The following is a 24,830-nucleotide window of genomic DNA, read 5'->3' as shown; positions in this document are numbered from 1 at the left end:
CTTTGCAGAAACGCCAGTGTCTTTTTACAGAAAGGGAACTGGGCTGAGATTCCGACTATAAAATGAGAAAAGGATCCCTTTCTGAAACCCACTAGGATTGATCATTCCACCTGATATTGAAGTATCTTTCATAAAGACAGTTACAGGACCCAAATGCCCAAACAAGGATTGCTCAAGACCATCTAAAGAATCACGTAGCACCTACTTGACCAGAAAGTGATTTGACAATTCTATCAATACCAACACCTGCATAACTAGGTACCTTATTGGATTAAAAGATGTAGAATTGACTGAATGCAGATATCCCTCAGATATTCATCTGCAGCTCTCCATAGTTATGTGTGGCAAGTTCAGGCTAATTTTTTTGGTTTAATATTTGCACCCTCAAAAATTGAAATATTGTTGAGAGAAGTAATTCTCTCCTTTAGACACTCATTGTGGGATATCTCTTATCTAGTGACTTGAGATTTTTTTTTTTTTTTTGAACATTTGATCCAGAACATAATCATTTTTACTTGATCTTCAAGCTAAAGGATAGTCACAGATATATAGAAGTACCTCAGGGCATATCCATGCATTTCCTGCACCACGAATTTCACCGCCATCAATAAGGCTAGCTCTAATGCCGTACAAGTCAGCCACCTGCCCCAGACATGATGAATTCCATAGTATAGAAACATTTTGAAAACTGGAAATATTTATAGCTAATTTTGCTTACACAGTTATCTGTGTTGAAAGTAAAGTTGGCTGAAATGTAGGAGAATGGAACACGATCAATTGCTGCCACTGCACCAGCCTCCTTATTATTAATTACAGCTTCATATGCGGCAGATTTAGGAAAATCATTGGCCAAATTGGCTATCTTCCTTGACACCAATGCACTCCCCACAAATACGGGGATATCCAAGGGGCCTTGACAGTTGAATACAGCTGTTACTGAGCCAGCCAACTGAAATAAATCATCAGCGAATTTTGAGATCAATAAGGAGAGAGGGGCCAACAGTAGCCCGAATCACTGTGCTGTCTTAAATGATAACAAATCACAGAGAACAATAACACAGTTCAATATTTGATCACAAATGGTTGACCGCTGTGCCTTTCGTTTAAGTAGGAAAGGACCTGTAAGAATGTTCACGGTCCTCTTAATAGAATAATGAAGCACGTTATTTGGCAACAGAAACCTGGACACAAAGTCACACATTTATCATACCAATGCTGAAACCCCTAACCAAAACAAATAATGAAGCTGAAGGACACTGTCCCATTAATTCTCTGCTGTCACTGATCTGGGATATAAGAGTGTGTTTCAGCAAGAAAGCAGCAGACCAATATTTTTTTTTATCCTTTGAAGCATTCTCACTCTTGCTCTTCATAAGTAGAGCAAAGCTTCAGTCAAAATAGTATTTTGATAAATAAGTAACATTTTAACATTTCATTAAATAGAACATGAGATGAAGTGTTGAACTGTCTTAAAAAGTGCTCTATAAAACCCACCCAGTAACTTAAAAGGATTTTTTCCCTCAATACAATTACATGCCGTGTTAAAATTCCTTTGGATTAGGAGAAACATTCTGATAAGAAAGGTCTATTAATAGCTTCATTCTGCCATGGCACATTAAGCATTAAGCTACTCTCTAGTACATTTTTCAGTTTAAGTCTGCAATACTGAAAACACATCCCTGATGGATATTTGTTTGAGGTTTGAAACCAAATACGCCAAATCTACAAAGACAGAACATCTTTGCAAAGCACTTAGCATTCTTACAAATCCAAACCCAAGATGAGAGATTATTACTACCTTATTCAAACACTGGAGATACTTATAAAGAGAGGATATTTTTGGGTTTTTCCAATATTTTTGGTTTGGCAATAAGTTTTATAAACATAGGAATTAGAACTGGCTAAAAACTACAGTTTATGTAAAACATATATAAATGTGGAGCTACAAGTTGCTCTTTATTTGCAAAGAATATAATGGCTAGTCAGACTAAACTTTCTTCTTCTTTTTTTGAGTATTCATGACAGTAGAGAAAAGTACTGTGAAATTTACTTTATTTGCTGCTAGTTACTAGAGTAGATATTAATTGGATGAAGGCAAAAGAAGGGCAATCTCTAGTTCAGACAGTCAAGTTTGGAACAGGAAGGAGCTAATAATTAATACTTACGCAACCCAAAATACCAGGGTTACTAGTCCAGTGATATAAAATGTAATTTTACAGGAAGAATTGTAGCCAAAATAAATCTAGGCTTCAAGGGCTCAAGATAGATGCAAATATGTAATCATGGAAAGGTGAATAAAAACAAACCGGAAACAATAGAGGCTTCATCTTGAATGTTTTCATCAAGGCATTCACTTCAACAGATGGAACCTGAAAAAAAGTGACCATCCAAAATCAGAACTATATGAGAGTTGAAGAAGAGAAGAGAAAGACCATCAGACAAGCCATTACCACCTTCCACATTCCCATCATAACTGTTTCAAAGATTTATTGGTAGCGCTTCTAAATATAAGACAAACAGCATTTGTGAACGTCACATGACTGCTTCGAAAAGAATATCTTATATAAAGAGGGAGCAGATGATCACTGCTGTAAGTGTAAAGAGCCCAAAAATCTATTATGGTATCTATATCATTAAGGAGAATATTATTTGCATCAATTAGAATAAGTAGGGAGATTCCATGCCTACAACTATACATCCTTTCCTAAGTGTCTAAATTTAAACCCGAATAACTACAAGGAATAGTCAAGCTGAATATTCCCAAAATTCTCTTCTTCTTTTCTTCTTTTGAAACAATGATTCAGCTAAACCCGTTGCTCACCCATTATTATTAAGCCTGCCCGGGATTTAATATTTTCAATTTTGAGGCAAACAAATTTTCTTCTGCTGATAAATGGAATGGATGTCAAAGATTCTCATAGTATCTCATATAAATAAATTTAACATTTAAACTAGGTGGCAGAGGATAATTCAAACACCACTTGGTCTTCTTTGATAAAGTCAAACACCACTTGGTTTTATCTACTTAAAAACCTCAAAACCTCACCATTGTTTATAATTACACTAGACATGGTTTCTAGTAGCTATTTACTACAGAAGCCCAGATAGTATACCTGACACATAAGATGGAATTCTCCTTCCTCTGGATTGATACCAAAATCTCCAGAAGCTTCTAAAGGAACATCACCAAACCAACCACTAGTATTGTGCAAGAATATACGTTGAGCACGAAAACATAAACTGGCAGACATGTCCTGCAGAAAAGAAGGAAAGACATGAAGATGCACAAGGGCATCAACCGTCAGAAATTTCTGATGGGTCATCAACACTCCTCACAAAAAAAATGAGTTTGTATTAGAGCATGTAGGCCTATGAAAAATCGACACTTCTATAAAGCTACTCAAGAATAAAAAGATCAACACGATTCACAAGTTAAGAGAAGCAAATACCTACAAGAGAAGCAAATACCTACAACTACTTACGCTAGTTGTAAGTGAAGTAGCAGACAACTCAGCACAAATAATAGACGGATAAAAATCTGAACTGTGAGAAAGATCCTAGAAAATTGTTTGGTTCACTGACTCCGATGCCGAAAGACAGCTTACCCAAAACCCAGAAGGAGCATCATATATTTGAAATGCCAACCCAGTTACATCAAGCTGCCCATGAAGATTTGGAAAACTTTCCCCCTTGTCCATGCAGATGTGCACCTTTCGACACATGTTTGCAAAGTCAATACTAAGTAGTTGTTCAGACATAAAATTAGTAGAATATACGAGCTTCTGCAGAGGATAATGTCAACCATATCCAAAAGCTTAACATGCAAAAGGAAATATAGAGAATTAACAAAGTCAATACTAAGTAGCTGTAGAGACAAAATCTTAGTACAATGCAGAGGATAATGTCAACCATATCCAAAAGCTTAACATACGACAACCGCATAACCAGTGAAACCCCACAAAGTGGGGTCTGGATCCAAAAGATTTACATGCAAAAGGAAATATATAGAATTTACAAATAAGTCCTCATGCAAATATTTGGATCATGGAAGAAATCAACAAAGACAACCCCAATATACAGTCAAAATTTAGCATTATAAATGATAGCACGGGGAATTTCAGGAGAACAGTATGCGTCCAGCTTTAGTTTTCCGGGATATGTGAAGTTGGTGTCCAGTTTGAGTACTATGGGATACGTGAAGTATGCGTACAGCTTTTTTAGCAAAGAAAAGTTACACTCCTATATCAATGCCAAATGCTTTACGATAGTGTTGATTAATCCCCACGTGACTGGCATGCATTATTGAGAACCTTCATTACTGAATTCTTTTTATTCCATCTATTTTGTAAAATGAGAGAAGAGATTGGGAGCGCAATCAAAACAATTGTTTTATGTCTAGGTTCTTTTATCGATACTTTAAACAGTATACACGATTCATTCTTCCAACGATACAGTGATGCATATACATGTCACTAGTGTGACTAGTTCCTATCTAACCACTAACCTAACATAATCAACTCATCCAACAATTGAGATGGCATGAAGTGTTAAAGAACTGAAAAGGTTTACAGAACACATCCAGAATTAGGGTAGCACCTCGCCAGTAGCTCTTCCTTTGGACCATGTGATTGGAATTTCCAAAATCCTCTCAAAAAGCTGCATCCAAGATAAAGAAGAATACATGACACATAAAACAGTAAGAAGTAATAAGCATTTTGGCAGTCCCACTGTGGAATAGAACTCTTTTGGATCTTTCAAATTTCACAAATCAAGTAACATGTCAGTGCACCTCACCGGAACAAAGAGGTTCACAATCTTCAGATTCGCATGCCATTTCTGTTCAGTTATATCAACATAAACATCTGTTGATAACCAGCCACCATTGTCAAATCTGATGTCGGATCGCCACATCTTACAATTACCATTTAGCTGTACATGCACGCGTCCATAGTGGTTTTGAAACTTGACATGCCCCGTGACATTTTCCATCTCTCTAAGAAAGACAAAGATAATACTGAATGCATAGACCAGCATGAAATAAACCTCAGATCAAGGAAAAAGATAACTCCAGTAGCAGAGGACACACACATAAACAATGTATCTCCCATCACCATAACATTTCAACAAGGCCATTTGGCTTTTATAGTTAAGCTAGCTACTCCCCCCATCCGCCCAAAAGAAAAACAAGTAACAAAAAGCTACTCCCTCCGTTTCAATTTATGTGAACCCATTTGATTGGGCACGGCGTTTAAGAAAGAAGAGAAGAATTTTAAACTTGTGGTGTTAGATGAGTCACATATATTGTGTGGCTATAAATCATTCAATAAAGATAATTTGTTTCCAAATATAGAAAGGGGTCATTCTTTTTGGCACCGACCAATAAAGGAAATAGGTTCACATAAATTGAAACAGAGGGAGTATTTAATATTCCCATTAACAAAAAGAAAAAGAAATGATATGCAAAACAAATCAAAACAGATGAGGATGTAAAAATCCCTATCAACCAACTACACTTGGTGGAGCATGAGTGAGTGAGAGAATAAGAGGGAAAATACTAAAAGGAGAAATTTTGAAATTAAAGGAGTTTTCAAGAAAATTATTTTTTGGACAGGGTTCGAAAACTTAAACCAGTAGTTTTAGCTGGTTTGAAGTTTACCTTGGCTCTGTATCACCATACGCAAGCAACATCAATGAGCCTCCACTGTAATGTACAGAATCCAGAATTACCGGAACCGTCTTTTCAATACTGGAGACATGTTTTCCTTCATCATCGACAAGTTCAGCAACAATATCCTCCACTCTTGGACTCATCTCGAGCTTCAGCCTTCTCATAGGCTTTGCAATTGAATCAATGAGTTGACCTACATTCTTAACAATAGAGCACAAAGCTGACTTTGGGAGCCAGGAGTGTAGAGTTTTTGATGGATGGTGCAGAGGTAATGGATCAAGCACTGTAAATCCAGAAACACTAGAGGTATGCCCTTGTTGAATATCTGAACTCCCCCAATGAGACTGTTGCACCTGCTGCTCGAATCTATGTGAATCATCTCTGCTACTGGCACCCATACTCATGACATCAGCTGCAATTTCTTCACTACTTACTCCTGGCCCATCAGCTGTTCTAACCCCCGTGACATTGGTGGAGGATATTTTTTCACAGAGACTCAAAGCTTTACAAAGTCTAACCAAAGTAAAAAGAAATGGATCACGTAGAATGGCTAAACTATTAATGCAATCAATATCACATTTCCCTACAGGCAAAGGATATGTCCCCAACATTTTCGTACACATAAGATCAAGCTGGCATCTTTCTACTGGGTCTGAGATTCTTTCACTTGAAGAATCACAATCGGACACTTTAGATTTTGCATTGCTGGTAAATAAGTTCTCCTCAGAATTATCTACAGAGTTCACAACTTCTTCAGATATTGTTGGTGAAGAAACAGATGGTGAGGTATCACCCTCGCTTTTGACTGGAGAAATCTCAGGATTTGCAACATCATAAACCTCAGATGGCGGACAAAAGTCACCGGGATTTCCATTTCCCTTGAAATACAAACAGGCTGCTGATGCACTACGCTCAAGAATTCTTCTTCTAGCTGCAATACCAGCTGCAGATAAATCTCTGCCATTAGCCTTCTTGAATCTTTGTTTTAACGCGCCTGGTATCATTTTAGACCAAAACTTACTCCCAGAAGATGAAACTTTTGCACCAAATGTTTTCTCTAAATCCGCGTGCTTCAAATCATACTCCCCTCCTAAATCCATGTGATGCTGATCTCTCCAGTGCAGTTTCTCGTCCATACAAAAGAAGGACTCTGAAGTTACTATCCTCGCAAGAGAACTTGCAGCATTCTTTGAGAAGTCATCATCTAATAGAAAAGAATTTCCTTCAGGAAGAACATAACCCCTCTCTGCTGCTTCTCTTGCTGCAACGTCTCTCTCCCTGGCCCAGCGAGTACCTGCTTCCTCTCTGGCAATCCTTCTTATTTTTGTTCGCAAATCAATGCCTTCTTCATCTGACAAGCGGCTCAGCAGACTGCCTTCAGAAAAGGGAAGTCCAAGCCATGTATAGTTTTGCTTTTGCACTACCAGAATACTTGGATTTGACAGCACCGCATCAATCACAATCTTTCCCCTACTCAGACTCGAAAAAGGAAGAATTCGCAGCTTAACAGTTGGTAATTCCCCACAGGAGAACTCTTCACTATGAGGACCAATAGAGCATGACTCTAATGTAATACTTAAGGGCGATATACTTCGAACCCTACCAAAATCAAGTTCGCGCTGAACATAATCACTCAATAATGCACATACAGAAGGCAAAAGCTTTGCTTCAATGTAACTCTTTGCTTTCAACTGGCCATACCATAGAAGTAAACACACCCCAGATATTACAGCACAAAAGACTGAACATCGGACAAAGAATAACCCTTCTTCCCAAACTGGAACAAGTGATTTTACCAAGCTTTTATTTCGAACTAGTGGCTCTCTTACAGAGCATATTAATGTGCCACTTCTCAGTGCAAAACTCCTCCATAACAACTCCACATTTCTGCCACAAAAATGTGTAAATTTGACCCCTTGAGTTATCCAGTCACCTTTCTTTGAACATTTACACTTGCAAGCATCTCTTCTTGATGATCTTACTCCACAAATATAATTCCCCCTTTTCCTTCTGTTCAGGTTGCATTGAAGTGGAAGCCCAAAAAATGGGCTATAAAGTTTAGCATGCATTATCTCCATATTATGAGTCTTCACTTGATATTTAACATAATTGCAGGGGACCAAGAGCCTACTCTTAGTCCCCCTGAAAGCTTCAAGTTACAAAGCAGTTTCCAAACATTCAAGGCCTGGTATAGTTAAGCATAAAAGAACCATTAACATTCTTTTCATCACTAAAATGCAGAAGTATCAGTATTTAATATATCATGCTGAGAGTAGGAGACAAGCTTCAATAGCTCAATAAACATGGTAAGGAATTACAACAAGATTTTAAAAGTGCCTACATCTAATTGACCTTAGCTGATTTCCACCGAATTTAAGGCTAAGATGCTTGCATTGATTTTTTCTCTTCTATTTTCTTATATCTGCAGTGCCTTGTAGCTATGTAAATTCAACTTGCAATGACAGCATTCAAATTGTGAAAATTGGAAGTTAGTTGAAAAGTGGTCATATCAAAATTCTAAAATGACATAATGTAGTATATTTATTTACATTACTTTAACTTGTTTAAGGGGGAAAAACATGCCACTTTACAATATTCTATAATCTTTTTTGAAACAACAATATTCTATAATCTTGAAGGAGATAAAATCAAAACTAGGTCAATCAAAATGGGACAAATTTTCTTCACACGGCCTGTTTACTGAACCACCATGTGTTATGAGTTCTCTTTATAGAATAAACAGCAATTACCAAATATTAAGAGTTTCACTATTCAGAAAACAGTAGCCGTTTGGCCATGGATATTTTTCTACTTTTTCCCAGAGTTGGATTCCGGAAATCATGTTTGGCCATAAAATTCCGGAATTTGAAAAACACTAAAAAGTTATTTTCACTTTTTCCACTCCAAATCACTAACAAAAATTCTAAAAACAACTCCAATTTGTATTCATGGCCAAACTCAACACCAATTCCCAAATACCATTTTTTCACTTTGAAAACAAAAACTACCTTTTTTCAAATACTCACAATGTTGAATCCCTTTTAACAACAATCCAACAGTTCCCATAAGTCCAAGTTCTGATATTTACACATAACCAAAAAAAACTACCTAGTTCAATATTGAAATATAAAGGCTGAGATAACAAAAAAAAGGCTATAAATAGCAAACCCCAGATGAAGGAAACAGTTAAACAACAAAAGTAACATGAATTAAACGAGTTTCAACTAAATGGTAATGAGTCTTACTGTATATAAGCACATAAAATACGTTGTAAGAACTTCACTGTGCAAATTCAAGAAGTCAGAATCCAAAAGAGGAAACTTTTTTGTTTGCTATAATTAGAAATTCTTGTTGAATCTTGAGATTGCGTGTGGCTATTGTTTTTTCAAGAGAAAAAAATAAAAGTATTTTTGGGGCGGGGATTTTTGGTTGTTCTAATTTCTGAATGGAAAAAATGAAATTGTAAATTATATTGCTAGTCCTTTCAACTATTTCAAGAGTGCAAGCTAGTCCAGGTTAAATTAAGACGTAACAAATTAGTTTACTTCACCAGGTTTCATTTTTCTCCCTCGTCAAATTACCTCATTCTTCTCTCGTTAGTGACAATTTTTTTTAAAAAAAATGTCCTAAGCAGTTAATTTCTCTTCTTTTGTACTATTAGTTTAGTATATTTTATGATACTATCGTGATTTTTCGGATTTCAAATTCATTTAATTATGTGAATTTTAGATCCTAATGAGGTGTTATTTCTATCAAGCCTGTGTTCAACTATTATTTTAAGATTTTATTTGACCACCATTAATAAAATACATAAATTAGATATTCCTCTATATCCAACCAAATAAAATAAAAGGTAAAAGGTTAAATTTACCTTGAATTATCTGAAATGGAACAGATTTGTCCTCCATAATAGTTGGGATCAAATTTGCTCCGGCACTATGCGAAATGGAATAAGTTTGCCCTTATATATGAACTCACTTATTATTGTAGTATTAACTTGAAATCGTTGTATGAACCCATAAATCGAGATGCACCTTTGGGTTGAGAATCATGAGGTCTCGTGTTTGAGTTTCGTAGAGGCGAAAATACTAGGTGATTTATTTTCATCTATTCAAGTCTTGATGAACAAAATTACTCAGTTTATGTGACGGTGAACAATAGCAAGTACCTTTTTTTTTTTTTACAAACTGATATTGCATTAATCAAAGACTATTCAGTTGTACAAAGCAATAGGAAGCCTCATTGACAATCCAAACGGGAAAGTTTTCATGCCAAGAGACTTCATGGAGTAGTGATAAAGCTACCTTAGCTAATCTATGGCTACATGTATTAATGCACCTACTTATATATATAAAGACTACATCATCCAGGTAATGACTAAGGCGCCAAATATCTTCACAAATAGTAATCACATCCCAAGTAGGAGTTATTCTTCTATTGAGCATTTGAGTCATTGTTGATGAGTCTAACAATATTTGTATGTTCCTCCATCCTTGCTCCCCCGCAATTTTGATTGCTTTCCGAATTGCTAACGCTTCAGCTACAACGACTTTTCCAACAAAATGAATTGGACTACCATAGGCATGAAGCACCTGACCATTAGCCTTCAAAGCTACCGTTGCGATACTCACTTGTTGAGTAGTTTGGGTTACACCTGCATCAACATAAAGTAACACACTTTCTAGAGGAAAGGTTAGTGAAGTTGGGTTAGTAACATGTCGCTTCTGTCGGATAGCGCTTGCACTTGTTGTTTCTCCTGTAAACTCATGAAAGTCTAATAACGCTTTTGATAAGAGTTCAGCATCACATCACATGAGGAACTAAACACATAATCATTTCTAGCTTTCCAAATCATCCATAAAATAGATACTGACAATTGCAACAAAATGTTAGTATCCGGAAACTTTTTAGTATCTAAATATAGTTTATACCACCATACTGAAAAATCTGAAATAAGGTGCAAATCAGGCCAAAGGATCGGACTGCTTTTCCACACCTTAACAGATTTTGAACATCTAAAAAAACATGTGCTCTAAAGTTTCAGGTTCCATACCACAAATAGGACATATGGAATCTATGATTCGTATTCTATTTGCAATAATGTTTCTAATCGGTAAAGTATTTAAAATACATTTTCGTAAAAAGTGTTTCAACTTGTTTTTTATCTTCAAAGACCAAAGTTGATTCTAGAATGACTTAGGGAAACATTGCGAACTACTTTCAGGTCGACTAGCCAAATTTCTATCATTTGATAAGACTAGTTTTGCAAGATGATAGCCGGATTTCACTTCGTAGTTACCAAAGTTGGTAAAATGCCAAATAAGCCTATCAATGCTACCCGTAAGAGATAATGGAATAGCTAGAATAGTTTTGACATCATCCTCATTAAATAACATATGCAAGAGTTGGGTGTTCCAAGAATGAGTATTACCATCAATCAGATCTGAAACTTTTAAGTTTTGTGAAACACCACTAATCATACTAAATGGGAAAAAAAAAAGAGCTTTCTCTTGGTAACCATAGATCCTTCCACACTCTCACTGATGCACCATTGGAGATGTTCCATCGAACACCTTTGAATAATAGATCACTCCCCCACAAGATGCTTTTCCAAACCCAGGAGCTATACCTCTGAGAATGTACATATAACAAAGACTCATTTGGAAAGTACTTACTCTTTAGCACTCGAGAAACGAGCAAGTCAGGCTCGGTCAGAATTCTCCAAGCTACTTTGGCTAGAAGAGCCATATTAGACGTTTTTAAATCTCGAAATCCTAAACCACCTCTAAATTTTGGTTCACATAGTTTTTTGCAAAATGCATTTTCCGTTTCTCATTTTTTGACCTGTCACGACCCGACTAGGGACCATGACGGATACCCGGGGCTGACTACCGAGCACCACTCCTACTGCTGGTCATCATACTTATTCTGCGTTCTCTCATTATTCTCATACTCATAATCGTAGCGAAACCATTTCCATTTTGAACATATTTACCTTTATATACATAAGCCCTTCGGCTATCAAAATGATGTACATACAATAAGGACATCGTGAGACCATACTACCCATACATACGTATCTACGAGCCTCTACTAAAGTACTAGACATATGGACGGGACAGGACCCCGTCTTGGCCAAAATACCTATACACAAAATGATAAGCAATGGCACATCCGGAATAATGGAGTGCTCTCAAAGTCTGCTGATAGCTCCTACGAATCTGGATCACCTCCTTGTCTACCTGTGGGCATGAACACAACGTCCAAAGAAAAAGGACTTCAGTACGAACATTGTACTGAGTATGTGAGGCATAAAAAATAATAACATATCAATGAAATAAGGAGATATCAAGTGAAGAGCAATCTGTAACTGACTGTCACTTAAGACTGAAATAATGCATGCTGACTTACTTCATAATCATCATCATATCATGTATGTATATATAAGCTGCCCGACCATATAGGTACGGTGTGATAATCATTAGCCCGCGTCAGGGCCTCCCGCGTCCGGGGTACCATCTCATGCCGCCCACTAGTGGTGTCTGCCCATGCCATCTAGACATGGTGTAATACGCTGCCCGCTGTAGCGGTGTCTGCCTGGCCATGTAGGCACGGTGTAATATCATCATCATATACTTATCATGGATCATGCATAGAACTCAAGACAAACTGTACATCTATCGGGGTTACATAAGGTCATGAACCCCCGATTCCATTATGGAGTCTCATAAGCATTCTGCCTCACCTTGAAGGAATTAGCATATAAGGTGAGTGTAGCACAATGAACAACATGAAAGAATCATAATTAGGATCATTAGCTCTATAGAAACATCATATCATGGGCTTTAGAATCTTTAGTCTTAGACTCATCATCATCATTATCATGCTCGTAACATATCTCTTATCTTATCTCATATGAAGCTCTCTATCAATAATGACTCATAGTCTTCGGAATGTGAGAAAGTCATGAAGAAATAGGGAGAATCATGTCATAAAAATCATTCCTTAGAAAGAAGGGACTAGCCTCACATACCTTTTTGTTTAGCTATTCTATCGCTTGATCGTTCTCCTTCAACACTCATGTTTCTACCTTCAAGAGAGTTCGTATTAACATTAGCTAATCGATCACACAAACATGCTCAACTAAAGCTAGAGTGGGCAGCATTTCCTTTGTTTATACAACTTCCCCCATATCATCTATCAACTCCCAAACATCTATAATAACATTCACAATATTATAACCAACAATCTTCATTCATCTACACTATCCACATTTCACAACTTCACTTCAATTCATCTATAATCATGGTCATAGTACACTAGTACGTTTTCTCACATATAATGCTTATCCCACGTTCTTAATGTCATTTATAACATATTTACAATCGCAACATATCAAGAATCATGACTCATTCCAAGCTACTATTCAAAATCTCATTATTCTCATCTTTGTAACCCATTTTCTATCTCCTTTCATAATCTACGCCTTTCAACCTCTCAATATCTTAAACAACATGGAATGATCATAAAACTTACCTTAGATAGTGTGGGAATGAGCCTTGAGTGGAATTACTTCACTTGAGCAAAAACCCTAGTTCACTTCCAATGGGATTTCTTGACTTGGATGAACCCTAACGAGTTTCTTACACTTGATTCCCTTGGTTTGATGAAGTTGATCATGGATTTCTCTTGAGTTCTTGTGGAAGAAGTGTGAAGAGCTTTCTAGAGGGTTCTTGAGGTGTGGAGTGAGAAAATGAAATGAAATAATGAACTTGGGTCCTCCTTATATCAACTTAAAATCTGTCCCGACACGAACATACGGTCCGTATAAATTATATGGACCGTATGTCTGGCTGTACATTTGGTCCAGTGAGGCTGCCATTCTGGGCAAGATATACGGCCTAACATACGGCCAGTATATTTTATACGGCCAGTATGTTGGGTCGTATAATGCCCAGCTTTTCCGAACTCGTTCTCGTCGACTCGTTTGATCTCCAATCCTTATGGAACCTTCTTAACACTTATTTAACACTTCATTAACAATCTAAGGGACGCTATAACTCTTCTCCAAGATATTATTAAGTCACCATTAACTTGTTACTCGTAAATTCTTTCTGATACATAACGTATACCTTGCCTTTCTTGGCAAACTTTCTCCTCTTGCCTCGAATGTCTTTGAAACCTCAATTAGGATCATCAAATGTTATTTCTTACTTATTAAAACCTCGTATACTTCGTGTCCTTCATTAGTCTATTCGTTGTACATCAACGAAAGATTTTCCGAGGTGTAACATGACCCCACCAAAATTTGGAAAAAATACTAGTGATTTCCTTGCATAATCCATCACGCATTTGGAAACAAGATAACGCATAAGAAGGGATAGCGGCTAAAATAGATTTTAAGAGCACCTCTTTTCCATCCTGACTCAAGAACATTCCTTTCCAACTTTTCATTTTAGACAAAATCCCCTCTTTTATGAAAGACAACATTTCCTTTTTTGATCTTCCTACTACAGCATGCAATCCTAAATAGGTCCCCCCGGTACACAATTTAATATTACCTAGTAAGGAACATATTCTTAATTTTTCCTCTTCTGTAGTATTTTGCTAACAAAGGCTGCAAACTTCTGAAAATTAATCACTTGACCCGAGCACCGTGAATATGTATCTAAGATACAGTTAATTTAAGAAATACTATTCGTATTAGCTTTACCAAAAATAAATGAGTCATCTGCAAAAAATAAATGAGAAACTGAAGGTCCATTTCACCCTAACTTCAAGCCTTTTAAAGTCCCTTGTTGCTCAGTTAAGTGTAGTAGTGCCGATAGTCCTTCCGCACAAATAAGAAATAAATAGGGTGATAGAGGGTCCCCTTGTCGTAAGCCCCTAGATGGTTTAAAAACCCCTTAATATCTCCATTCAGGTTAAAGGCAAAAGAAGCCGTTGTTACACAAGTCATGACCCAATCAACAAATTTATTGTGAAATCCCATTTTAAGCATGGCATGTTGGATATATGGCCATTCGACACGATCATAGGCTTTTGACGTATCCAATTTTAGAGTCATGATCTTTTCTTTCCCTTTCCTTTTATTCTTTATTAACCCCATAAATTCTTGAGCCAAGACAACATTTATCAATTATTTGTTGTTTTCCTATAAAGGCTGCTTGATTTGGAGAGATAATCAAGGGCATCAATGGCTTCATTCGCCGCACTATAATTTTAGTTATTATTTTATATAGAGTAAAGCATAAACTAATCGGTCTAAACTGCTAGAGTAATTAACGTATTGTTCCAAATAGGCAGAATGTTACCTGTCTCAAAAAAACACCGAACCGCTTGACAGACATTGTTAGAGATTAATGGCCAAAATTGTTGAAAAAATAAAGGGTTCATTCCGTCCATACCAGGAGCCTTAGTAGGGTTCATTGAGAAAACAACAACTTTTATTTCATCATTAGAAACTACAGCAAGCAGGTCTTGATTCATGTTATCCGTAATAGAAGAGGGTATATATTATAACACATCGTGTAAGGAAGAAGGATTGAAAGTAGAAAATAGATCTGTATAAAAGCTCTCAATTTCCTTCACTATACCAGGTTTATCATAAATCCACTGCCCATTTTCATTTTCCAAACCTTTAATAAGGTTCCTATGCCTTTTTTGGACAGTAGACATATGAAAAAAGGAAGTATTTTTATCACCCTCATTTAACCATTAAATTCTAGATTTTTGCTTCCAAGTACCTCATAATGACAAAAACAGCCCGTATAGCTATGTTGTAGTTTGCTGGAAATAGTTGACGAGCAATCAATCACCCTATATTATGTTAATGTTTTAGAACTTTTAAACCAACGCTAGTATGACAAGAAAGTGGTCAAAGTCCATAACTATTAGACCCTAGTTATAGATATGCTGTATACACCGAAAAAAGGTGTCAAGTTCAGGGGTGCTGAACCATTAAGCCTAAATTAAAAAGTGAGAACAATTGAGTATATTTAATTTTTGCCTGCTAGATACTTCAGAAAATTTTCCTTTAAACAATCACCTCCCACTAGCCCCGGGCAATCTTAAGATTTTGGAGAACTTGGAATAGAGATCAAATGTCCAAAATTGAGATAATATAGACGTTTACTTTCACATTTTGGTTCTTATTTACTCTTTGCACCCTGTTAATTTGAAGATTTTGGAATGACTCTCAAAACGATCTCTTATTTTTATAGCAAGGAGCAATTTGCGCACATCTCAACTAATTCAGTAGGTACAGTACATACCGGCTTTTAACAACAAAGATACCAAGTAATTATGCTCACCCAGTGTCAGACGAATGACATTCTACGAAACCATCTCACTAAAGAAGTTCACTCACATCTTTTGTTTTTTAATCCGATCTAACTTCTGATATAAGATGAACCAACAGACGAAGATAATGCTCACAGCCAATAAAAAAGCAATATTACTTCTATTTTGTTTCACCCAAACCTTAGTTCAATAGTCACTAGCATCAGTGTGCTACTTTTACACATAAATTCTCTAGATCTCCAAATACCATTCTCATACAGCAAAATTGCCCAGCCAGACACTTTCTTTAAACTTCTGTCCCATTTCTCTTTACCTTTTAACCTAAGCTCCAAAAACTAGTCCATAGTCTTTTTTGTGCCCTAAAGACCAAAATTAGAGCCCAAATCTTATTCTACATCAGCAAAACAAAACAATTTAGTGAACCAAACTGTATGGAACTCGGACCATTGACGCTAATCATTCCAAGCTGTCGTAGAATCTACCGCATTGGCTGCTGGTTGTAATGGCTCTTCTCTTTCTTCTTTGCTGCAGCAAGCTTGGCACTCCGTGCAGCAGCCTCTGCTGCGGCTGCTCTTGCAGCTGTCTCTTTGCCGGATTTCTTTTTCTTTGCTGAAGCCAACCTTTTCAGCCTCTCCTTCACATCCACTGTTGATGCATCTTCTACTTGTTCAGCTCCTCCAGTTTCCTCTGGTTGAATAGTACCATCGATGTTGTTTGGCTGATCCTCTGATTCCTTCACCTCCTTGGCTTTATCCTTCTTTTTCTTCTTCTTTGCACTTTTAGGCTCTGTAGTCCCACCAATTTTCTTTTCCACATCTTCTGCTTGCTGACCCTCTTTCTTCTCATCCGCAACATCTGTAATTATAGAGAAACATTTAGGAAAATCCACCTTCAGATACTCATAGAGTCAAACTAGCCATCTTAACCACATGATGACCGACAAGTGCAAACCAAACAAAAAAGTAGTTGATAAAATGAAAGAGAAAATACTATCAGTCTTAAGGAGGTGGACCGTCAATTTCATCACCATTTCAATTATTATTTACTAAGGGAAACACCATTATCAGTACACAAGGCAAAAGAATTACCAGGTAAGTTGTCTGGACCTTTCTCCTTCTGTTCAACCCCAAAATCAGCTAAAAGTGCCTCCAATTCAGCAAGCTCCTTTTTCTTTCTCTCTTTCTTGGATAGCTGTCTCTCAGTTTCTTTAGGAGCTGGTGAAGCTTCTATCTTTTGGCATCCTGGCTCAGCATGTTCTGGAACCTCAGATTCGTGGTCATTGTCGTCCTCCTCCGCATCTTCATCTTCGTCTTCATCAACAAGGTCGTCTTCGCTTTCTATTTCCTGCAACCCCCATTACAAATTCAGTATATGCACAATACTGACTTGAGAAAAAGTTCAAACTTTTATGACTAACGAATATTGCAATAATTTGTGTGTCATTTACATTCTTTTCCTTCTCTTTAAACTTTCTATCCCCTCATGAAAGAAGATTTATCCCTAAAGTTTGGAGAAAAAATAGACAGAAAACATAGACATGAGAGCTGGGAGTCAACAGAACAATAAATCATTAAGCAGAATGAACAGACAAAGAATGTACAAGCACGAAAGAAACTATCAACTTGTGAAACTCCTAGTGTTCAAAAGGAAAGGACAAGACTAGCCATGTTTGCAGCCACAAGGCTAGCCCCCAATCATTCCAATTTCAAAAAGGAGACATTTTTTTTAGAACCTCACACACAAGGAAGTTGTGTCTTAAAAGACCAACAATATTGCAAAGTGTAGATTTAACTAATAACACAACACAATGGAAACAATCACTCTATAGGCAGTATCAACTATTGGAACTTGGAATTAAGGCTTAGCTGTTATTGTTTCACTTACATTAAGTCCGGTCTTTGCCGGAGTTCTCTTAGCTTGGCTATAAACTTGTATGTTAGACGAAAGAACCCGCAGATGTTTTTATGGTATTTCAACTCCTAATAGTTCCCTAAAAGCTAGATGTCTGGTTAATCTTTATAGTTGGAGTAATCCCCTATAAATAACCCTGACTTGTTTTTGGATTTTTTTTTTTGGGGGAATTTGTCAGCTTCTTAGTCTTATGATAGCTTTTTGTTGTATCAAGAGCTGACATTTTCTCTCTTTTGTAATCGCTGCATCTCCTTGATGCCTTTAATGACATTTCACTTACTTCATCAACAAAGAAACTTGTATGCTAGTGTAGGTATAAGTGCGAAATTTTACTTCTATTGTTAGAGAAAAACTAACTTGTGTTGGAAAGCAGATTACATCCTATTGGAATTCATCGGGTCGTAAAAGAGCAAACTGCAACTAGTTCGAGGTTGAAGGTCAGTAAAGTGTTTAATTCTGTTTTGATAAGTGAACCATTGTTGATCACTCCCTCCGTCCCATTCTTTAGCTCTTTTCACACCCATCAAGAAAACAATATATATAAGGTATAGTTTACTAAGTTATAGACTAATTTTTTCACTTAAATAATGTACGTACTTCTTTATTTTAAGGGTATAGTTGGAAACAACTGCCAACTTTAGCCTTGAATTCCTAAAGTGGCAATTATTTTAGGACAAATTTCTTGAGCTAAAACGACAGTTAAAATGGGATGGAGGGAGTAATCAATTTAGAAGATATAACATATGTTTGATTGTCTACTTGGCTTATTCAACCATTTCCCAAATATAATCACGGATCATTGAATTTCTAAGGGAATAAATTACTGCCCTTTGTCCCAATTTATGTGACACTCTATTCTTTTTAGTCAGTCCCAAAAAGAATGACACCTTTCTATGTAACAATTTATCTTTAAACTTTCCATCTTACCCTTACCGAGATGATTTACAACAACGCAAATATCTATTGCTTATTTCAGACCATAAGTTTCAAAAGTCTTCCTTTCATTCTTAAACTACGCGTCTAGTCAAAACCGGACGGAGTAACTATTATCAGAGGCGAAAATACAATCTATCACACAAAAGTCTTCCTTTCATTCTTAAACTATGCGTCCCTTCAAACCAGAAGGAGTAACTATTATCAAGGGCGAAAATACAATCTAACACACATATCCACAACATAAAAATCTGATTTTTTTCATACCCAAAAAACATGACATAAAAAAGCAAACAACCAACGACCCCCCCCCCCCCCCCCCAACACCATTGACTGACCATCCAACCCCCATAGTCTTTTTCTAGATTACATATAATGCTCTTGGGGTAATAGTTTTTTCCGCTTACTAACCAAACACTAGAAAATTGTTTTCCAAGAAAGCATATTCATTCATACTAAACACACCCACAATCAATATCACATATACCACAACATAAAAAACTGAACTTTATCATACCCAAAGAACATGACATAAAAAGCAATACCTCAACAGGTTCTTTCTTTTGAGATTGATTAGAACCCAAAAAAGACTTAAGTGGAGCCGTCGTGGCGTAATAATCATCATCATCCTCATCATCAACATCTGCCCATGATTTCACTGTCAACGGCGCTGGCGCCCACAAAACTTCAGGCTCTTGTTCTTTCTTAGATGAACTCTTTTCTTTATCAGATTTCTTCTTCTTCTTCTTCCTCAAAGTATCAAGTGCTGCAAATACATTTGAATTCTTCACCATTACTGACCCTTCTTCCCTTCTGTTACTCCCCATCATTTCAACCTCTTTTTTTCAAGAAACCCCAAATTATTTTCTTGAAATAAAATCAAGATTTCTAGAGAAAAAAAAGGAATTGATAGACGGTTAAACCCTAGGAGAAGGATGGGTTTGTTAAAGATTAAATTTTTTAGGGTTTGGTGGAAGCTGTTTGATGGATAAATGGGGTTTGATAAGCAGATAAAGAAAGAAGAAGAAGAATAAGGAAATCCAGGTTCATATATAGTTGTGCTTGTGGCTTATTGTGATTTGATTTGGTGTATTAGTAATTTTACCATAGAGCCCATGAGTTTTATGTATAATTACAATTGCATGCCATGCTTTCTGAATTATATACTCACTCTGTTGCAAAAACATTGTCTTGTGTTTGGACCGGCTTATTTTAGGTGTTTTTAAGTCAAAACAACATTTAAGCACTTTTAGAGTATTTGGTAAACTAAAAAAGTGTGTTTAAGCACTTATTTTTAAGCCAAAATAATAAAAATAATCCAAAAGTCATAAGCCCATCCAAACGGGCTCTTAGTTTTACTTGACACGGAATTTAAAAAATAAACGAAGACTTTTAAAATGTGTAGTCCAAAATAAATTTTAGATATATGTGTGACTGTAAATCATCTAGGTTACGCTCCTATTATTGAAAAGGAGTTATCCTCTTCAAAATCCTTTCCCTCTTGGTTGCCACTTTAGTGCAAACCAGAAGGACTGGAGCTGTTGAATGTTGCTCAGTCCTGCAATAAATTAACAATCAAAAAGCTCTGTGTCGAACTTCAGCCCCTTCGAGTTGGTCACAGGTAACAGCCTCTTACGCCCCACACTATTGTGATAGGAAAGGCAGAATTATTTCTAAATATAGAAATGTGTCAATCTTTTGAGGCAAACTAATAAGGGGAGTAACCCAGTCTTTTTGGAACAGAGAGATATGATATATGTAGTTGCAACCTTTTCACAAAGTAACATATTTTCAACGTCTATTTTGTTTCGAGGGTGGAGGTAGAATTCAAATTATGAATTTATCCTAAGTCAATAGTTTTGATTCAAATATGTATTAAGAAATTTATTTAATAAATATAAATAATTGATTTGAAGTCAATTATAAGTTCAATGGGTAGTGATTCATCTCTCACATGAATTCATAAAATTTAAATTCTTGAACTGCTTTTGTTTTGGAGTTCATTATTTATTTTTTTCAAGTGAAAGGCAAATTGAGCATTAAATGGCCTCATTTCAATAACCAGTCCAATCACACAAACGGGGCTTTCATACGCCTTCTTTCAACAGAAAAACAAACTGGTCTATTACTAGTCATAAAAGGGAAAACAACACTACATTACTTTGCTTTCAACTGTTTAGGAATTGAAATGGATTGTGCAGATATCTATTTTACTTCTCATACTATCAAACTCGAGTTCACTATATTTAGAGATATCTATTTTCCTTCTCTTACCAACGAGGTAACAAGATACCAAACAACAATAGCTTCCTCCGATAATATATTCAAGTTCGAGTTCACTATGTATAAAGACATCTATTTCTCTTCTAATCATACCTTGAAGATATTTTATTGGAAGTATGTCATAAAAAGATATTTATATGTTTAATTCTCTACCGTGATCATTTGCTTTTCTTCTAACTCACTAGGCCACATCCTTAATAACACAAGTACAATATTTTATAGGAGGAAAAAAAAAAAGAGGAAAAAAACAAGTATACATTGCTGTTGTTACCTGCTAACGCGATTTGGGACGAAATCAGCAAGCCTTTTATAGTCCGTGAGAGCATTCCAAACAGAATCAACATTCACCAAAGTCTCAGCTATATTCTTTGGGGTTCTCTCTACAACACGACTTCACTTCACATCCAACCTTTTTCTCTACACCCATTGCAACAACTAGGGGTGTTCAAATGAGACCGAAAAATCGATCTGAACATATAAACTGAGTCGACCCGACTTAATAAATGGAAAACCGGCTCGGTTTGATTTGGTTTCGTTTTAAAATTTAAAAAACAGATAACATTTAATTTGGTTTGGTGTTAGTTTACGAGAAGTGTATTGTGCTTGAAAGGGGTAAGGTCATTTGCTGAAGGTGCTTATTAACCTGGTATAGTATTAGAGGAGGCTCAATGGAATTGGTGACCTAAAGCAAAATTTTAATAAGAGGTCGCAAGTATATTCAATAAAACTAACTTTTGCGTGCATCTCGTGCGTTACATGCGCATCTCGTGTCAACTAGTAAAAATAACTTGGGACCGACATCGCCCGCACCAAACCGACAAAATTGCCATCATTGCAACTGTAGGCGATGTTTCTGTCAATGCTGCTTTTGGTCCACCATCATTTTTCTCCTCCTTGCAGGCAATGCTAATGGCATTTTCTACTACTTTACCATCCTCAATGCCCCCATTATTAGTTTCCTCACTCAAAAACTCAAATTTCAACATCACTACCGTCGCCGATGACATCACCGTCCTCACTACAAAATTGAACGTCACACTCTCAACCAAAAACCTAAATATAATATTGATATACAACTATAAAACCATCATTATAACTACACTGTCCAACCAAATTGTTATAGCAAATGAGTCCTTTCTGGAGTTCACCAGTAGTCTGAATGACGTTAGTGTGATACATTCGCCTCTGTCAAAGGTGTCTCAACTACTTGATGCTGATTCAGTGTCGGCCTTGAGAAAAGCTCGGTTCGTGGACAATAGCGATGGATACAAGGGTTGTGGTGTGGACAGATTGAGAATCAAGATAGTCGAGTTCAGAGTAATAGATCGACTCTAAGGGGAAAAGCTCCAGCTGTGGAATCAACAAATAATGCCAAGTGCAAGGTTGATCTGAGAATCAACCTCTTGAAATGGACTTTCTAAGTTTATTGTATTTGTATTCGCTTATCGAACTCTCTACGTATTTCGAATCTTCTTAATAGTACTATTCAGTAATATGTAATATGTTTTACTTATTGAAACAATTATGATGATAAGCACTTCTTGCCTTTTCCTGAAGTCATAATATGGATGTTGCATGTTAACTCTGTTGAATTTTTCGATTTCTCTTTAAATGTATTCTTTCAAGTCACACGAGCATCTCGATTAACGCATTATGACAAAAATAATGCATTATGACAAAATACCTTGTGTAAAAGAAAAGAATTTGAATTGGATCGAGTAATGGAGTTGATATGACTGACCATTTTAAAACCAGATTAAAAGTATGAAGATCTTTAAAATCGAAAAAGAATCAAAGGACCAAAACGAAAACAAAACAAAAAAACAGTTTGAGGACTATTTAGTGGTTTACTTAAAGTTGCAGATTTTTACAGATTTTGCTTACCATATAAAAACAAGAGTTTAAAACTCCAACTCAAGCATGATTATGTACTAAATAGATTTCATTAATCAAAATCTAACACCTAATTATACATTGAAAAGTTTACCATAAAAATATATATGTATTTTTTTAGTGAAAGTCATTAATTTGAAATTGGTAATCTGATAAGCATTTTCAGATAATTCAAGTCAATTTAATTACAATATTCTTGACATTGGACAACCAATATCATAAGCACGAATCAATTATTCAAAGCTTGGGGAGAGCCATAATCGCATATCATCAAAAGCACAAATCAATTATTCAAAACTTATGTCAAAGCTTTTAAAAAGTGCTATGACCAAGAGGTCATTTGGTGAAATTGACATGTTGCTTTAGACTGTTGAAAAGAAGCTTCAAGAATCGAAGAAGTATTGAGATTATAAGATCCACGTATGCATAAAAGGAACTAGACATTCTTGTTTTTTATAATCACAAAAAAAAAAAAAAAAAGGTTCATTAGTCTTATTTGGTCCCACCACTAGAAACAAGTATACAAATCTCTAAGTGGTCGTTTGGTGCGTGACCAAAATTATCCCGGGATTACAATCCCGGAACTAATTTATTCCATATCTTGGAACTATTTTATACCATCTCCTAGATGGTATAAAATAGTCCCAGGATAAGTGAGATATGCTGGGATATCACAGCTTATACCATGGGATGCATTTTATACTTTGTTTGGTACAAGGTATAAATTTATCCCAGTATAAATTTATACCTTCTATCAAACATGGTACAAAAAATTAGTGTTGGTATATCCCAACTTATACCATGCACCAAACGACCCCTAAGAGTATGAAACAACATAATAACTACTCCTTAAATTTATGTTTCTTATTTTTCTGTTTAATGTATTTAAAACAGAATGTTACCTTTTATCCTTAATAATAATTTTCTTAATTCTAACATCCTACATGATATATTTAAAGCCATGAATTTTTTCTTTTAAAAAAAAACTTAATTTATTATGTACATCTTTTTGAATCTTTAACAAAATTGAAAAAAGAGAGCTTTGGCATAATGATGAATATGGGCACATCAACTGCAAATTTGACTTAATGTCGAAATTCAAAATAGTGTGTTATAAAAATCAATTGGTGTTTGTCCTGATTTTCTTGTCATAAACTTTTATTTTCTTAAGAGTATATATCTCATTTATATTTGGCTATTTGTTTTTGGACCTTCTATAAATTGAATATCCCCCTTCTTGCTTTACAACATTCATTAGTCCTTTAGGAGTTGAAGAAGTTTATTTTGGACGAGAATTTATTATTTTGTACTATTTTTTATATTGGAAGATGTTCTATCTGCTCCTCTATCCATATGGATATAGATCAATTGCTTAAAAAAAGGTCAATTATTTAAACCACATTGTGATATATTTTTCTTCTGTTATCTGATTTATTATCGTTCAAGATTTGCACATTAGCTTCAATAATATCTGGTTATTTGATAGCAGAATTATAGCAGTTAGAAGTGAAGTCCAGGAATCAGTTACTGATTTAAAAGTTAGTTAGCCATGTCAGCAGTTGGTTAGAAGAAGTTAGTTAAGCAGTTTTCAAGTTAGTTCAATAGCTGATTCATTAGCTGTAATTAGTCAAGTAGTTAGTAGATATTTTCATTGTATTCAACAACTATAAAACATTGTAATTGAAGGATTCCAATCATCAATATACAGATTCATAAATTCTCTCTCTAAACTTCTATTCTCTCTTCTATTCTATTCCAATTCTTCTGGTTACATTGAACTGTCAAATTCGAGTACTCAAACCTAGAATTCTTGTTGAATTTTTGTATTTGAGTAACATTG

The 24,830-nt window shown here is 35.8% G+C and overlaps 2 protein-coding genes across 6 annotated transcripts in view; both read right to left on the bottom strand.

Moving 5' to 3' along the window:
* LOC132635702 (protein TIC236, chloroplastic) overlaps nucleotides 1–9,114 on the bottom strand; it is a 30,512-nt gene extending 21,398 nt beyond the window's left edge. The window contains exons 1-10 of one of the 5 annotated variants that reach the window (XM_060352201.1): nucleotides 8,914–9,114; nucleotides 8,010–8,120; nucleotides 5,657–7,853; nucleotides 4,795–4,993; nucleotides 4,597–4,656; nucleotides 3,606–3,710; nucleotides 3,114–3,254; nucleotides 2,307–2,369; nucleotides 719–949; nucleotides 559–642 (exon numbers count right to left, since the gene is read on the bottom strand). In XM_060352201.1, the coding sequence (XP_060208184.1) occupies nucleotides 559–642; nucleotides 719–949; nucleotides 2,307–2,369; nucleotides 3,114–3,254; nucleotides 3,606–3,710; nucleotides 4,597–4,656; nucleotides 4,795–4,993; nucleotides 5,657–7,746 (2,973 nt within the window). In that variant the 5' untranslated portion in view covers nucleotides 7,747–7,853; nucleotides 8,010–8,120; nucleotides 8,914–9,114. Of the gene's footprint in view, nucleotides 1–558; nucleotides 643–718; nucleotides 950–2,306; nucleotides 2,370–3,113; nucleotides 3,255–3,605; nucleotides 3,711–4,596; nucleotides 4,657–4,794; nucleotides 4,994–5,656; nucleotides 7,854–8,009; nucleotides 8,121–8,676; nucleotides 8,887–8,913 lie in introns of those variants that run through there. The other 4 variants (XM_060352199.1, XM_060352200.1, XM_060352202.1 and 1 more) reach the window with 4 other exon arrangements.
* A 6,987-nt stretch (nucleotides 9,115–16,101) lies between these two features.
* LOC132635701 (uncharacterized) lies at nucleotides 16,102–19,838 on the bottom strand. Its single transcript, XM_060352197.1, has 3 exons — nucleotides 19,360–19,838; nucleotides 17,059–17,314; nucleotides 16,102–16,825 (listed from the first exon to the last, which is right to left on the bottom strand). The coding sequence occupies exons 1-3, from the start codon at nucleotides 19,642–19,644 to the stop codon at nucleotides 16,449–16,451; spliced, it is 918 nt and encodes a 305-aa protein (XP_060208180.1). The 5' UTR covers nucleotides 19,645–19,838; the 3' UTR covers nucleotides 16,102–16,448.
* Between the last annotated feature and the right edge of the window lie 4,992 nt (nucleotides 19,839–24,830).

The sequence above is a fragment of the Lycium barbarum genome, chromosome 4 (assembly GCF_019175385.1).
Source record: "Lycium barbarum isolate Lr01 chromosome 4, ASM1917538v2, whole genome shotgun sequence".
Taxonomy (NCBI): Eukaryota; Viridiplantae; Streptophyta; class Magnoliopsida; order Solanales; family Solanaceae; genus Lycium; species Lycium barbarum.
The sequence above is the reverse complement of the archived record's forward strand: the minus strand, read 5'-3'. Positions and strand labels throughout refer to the sequence as shown.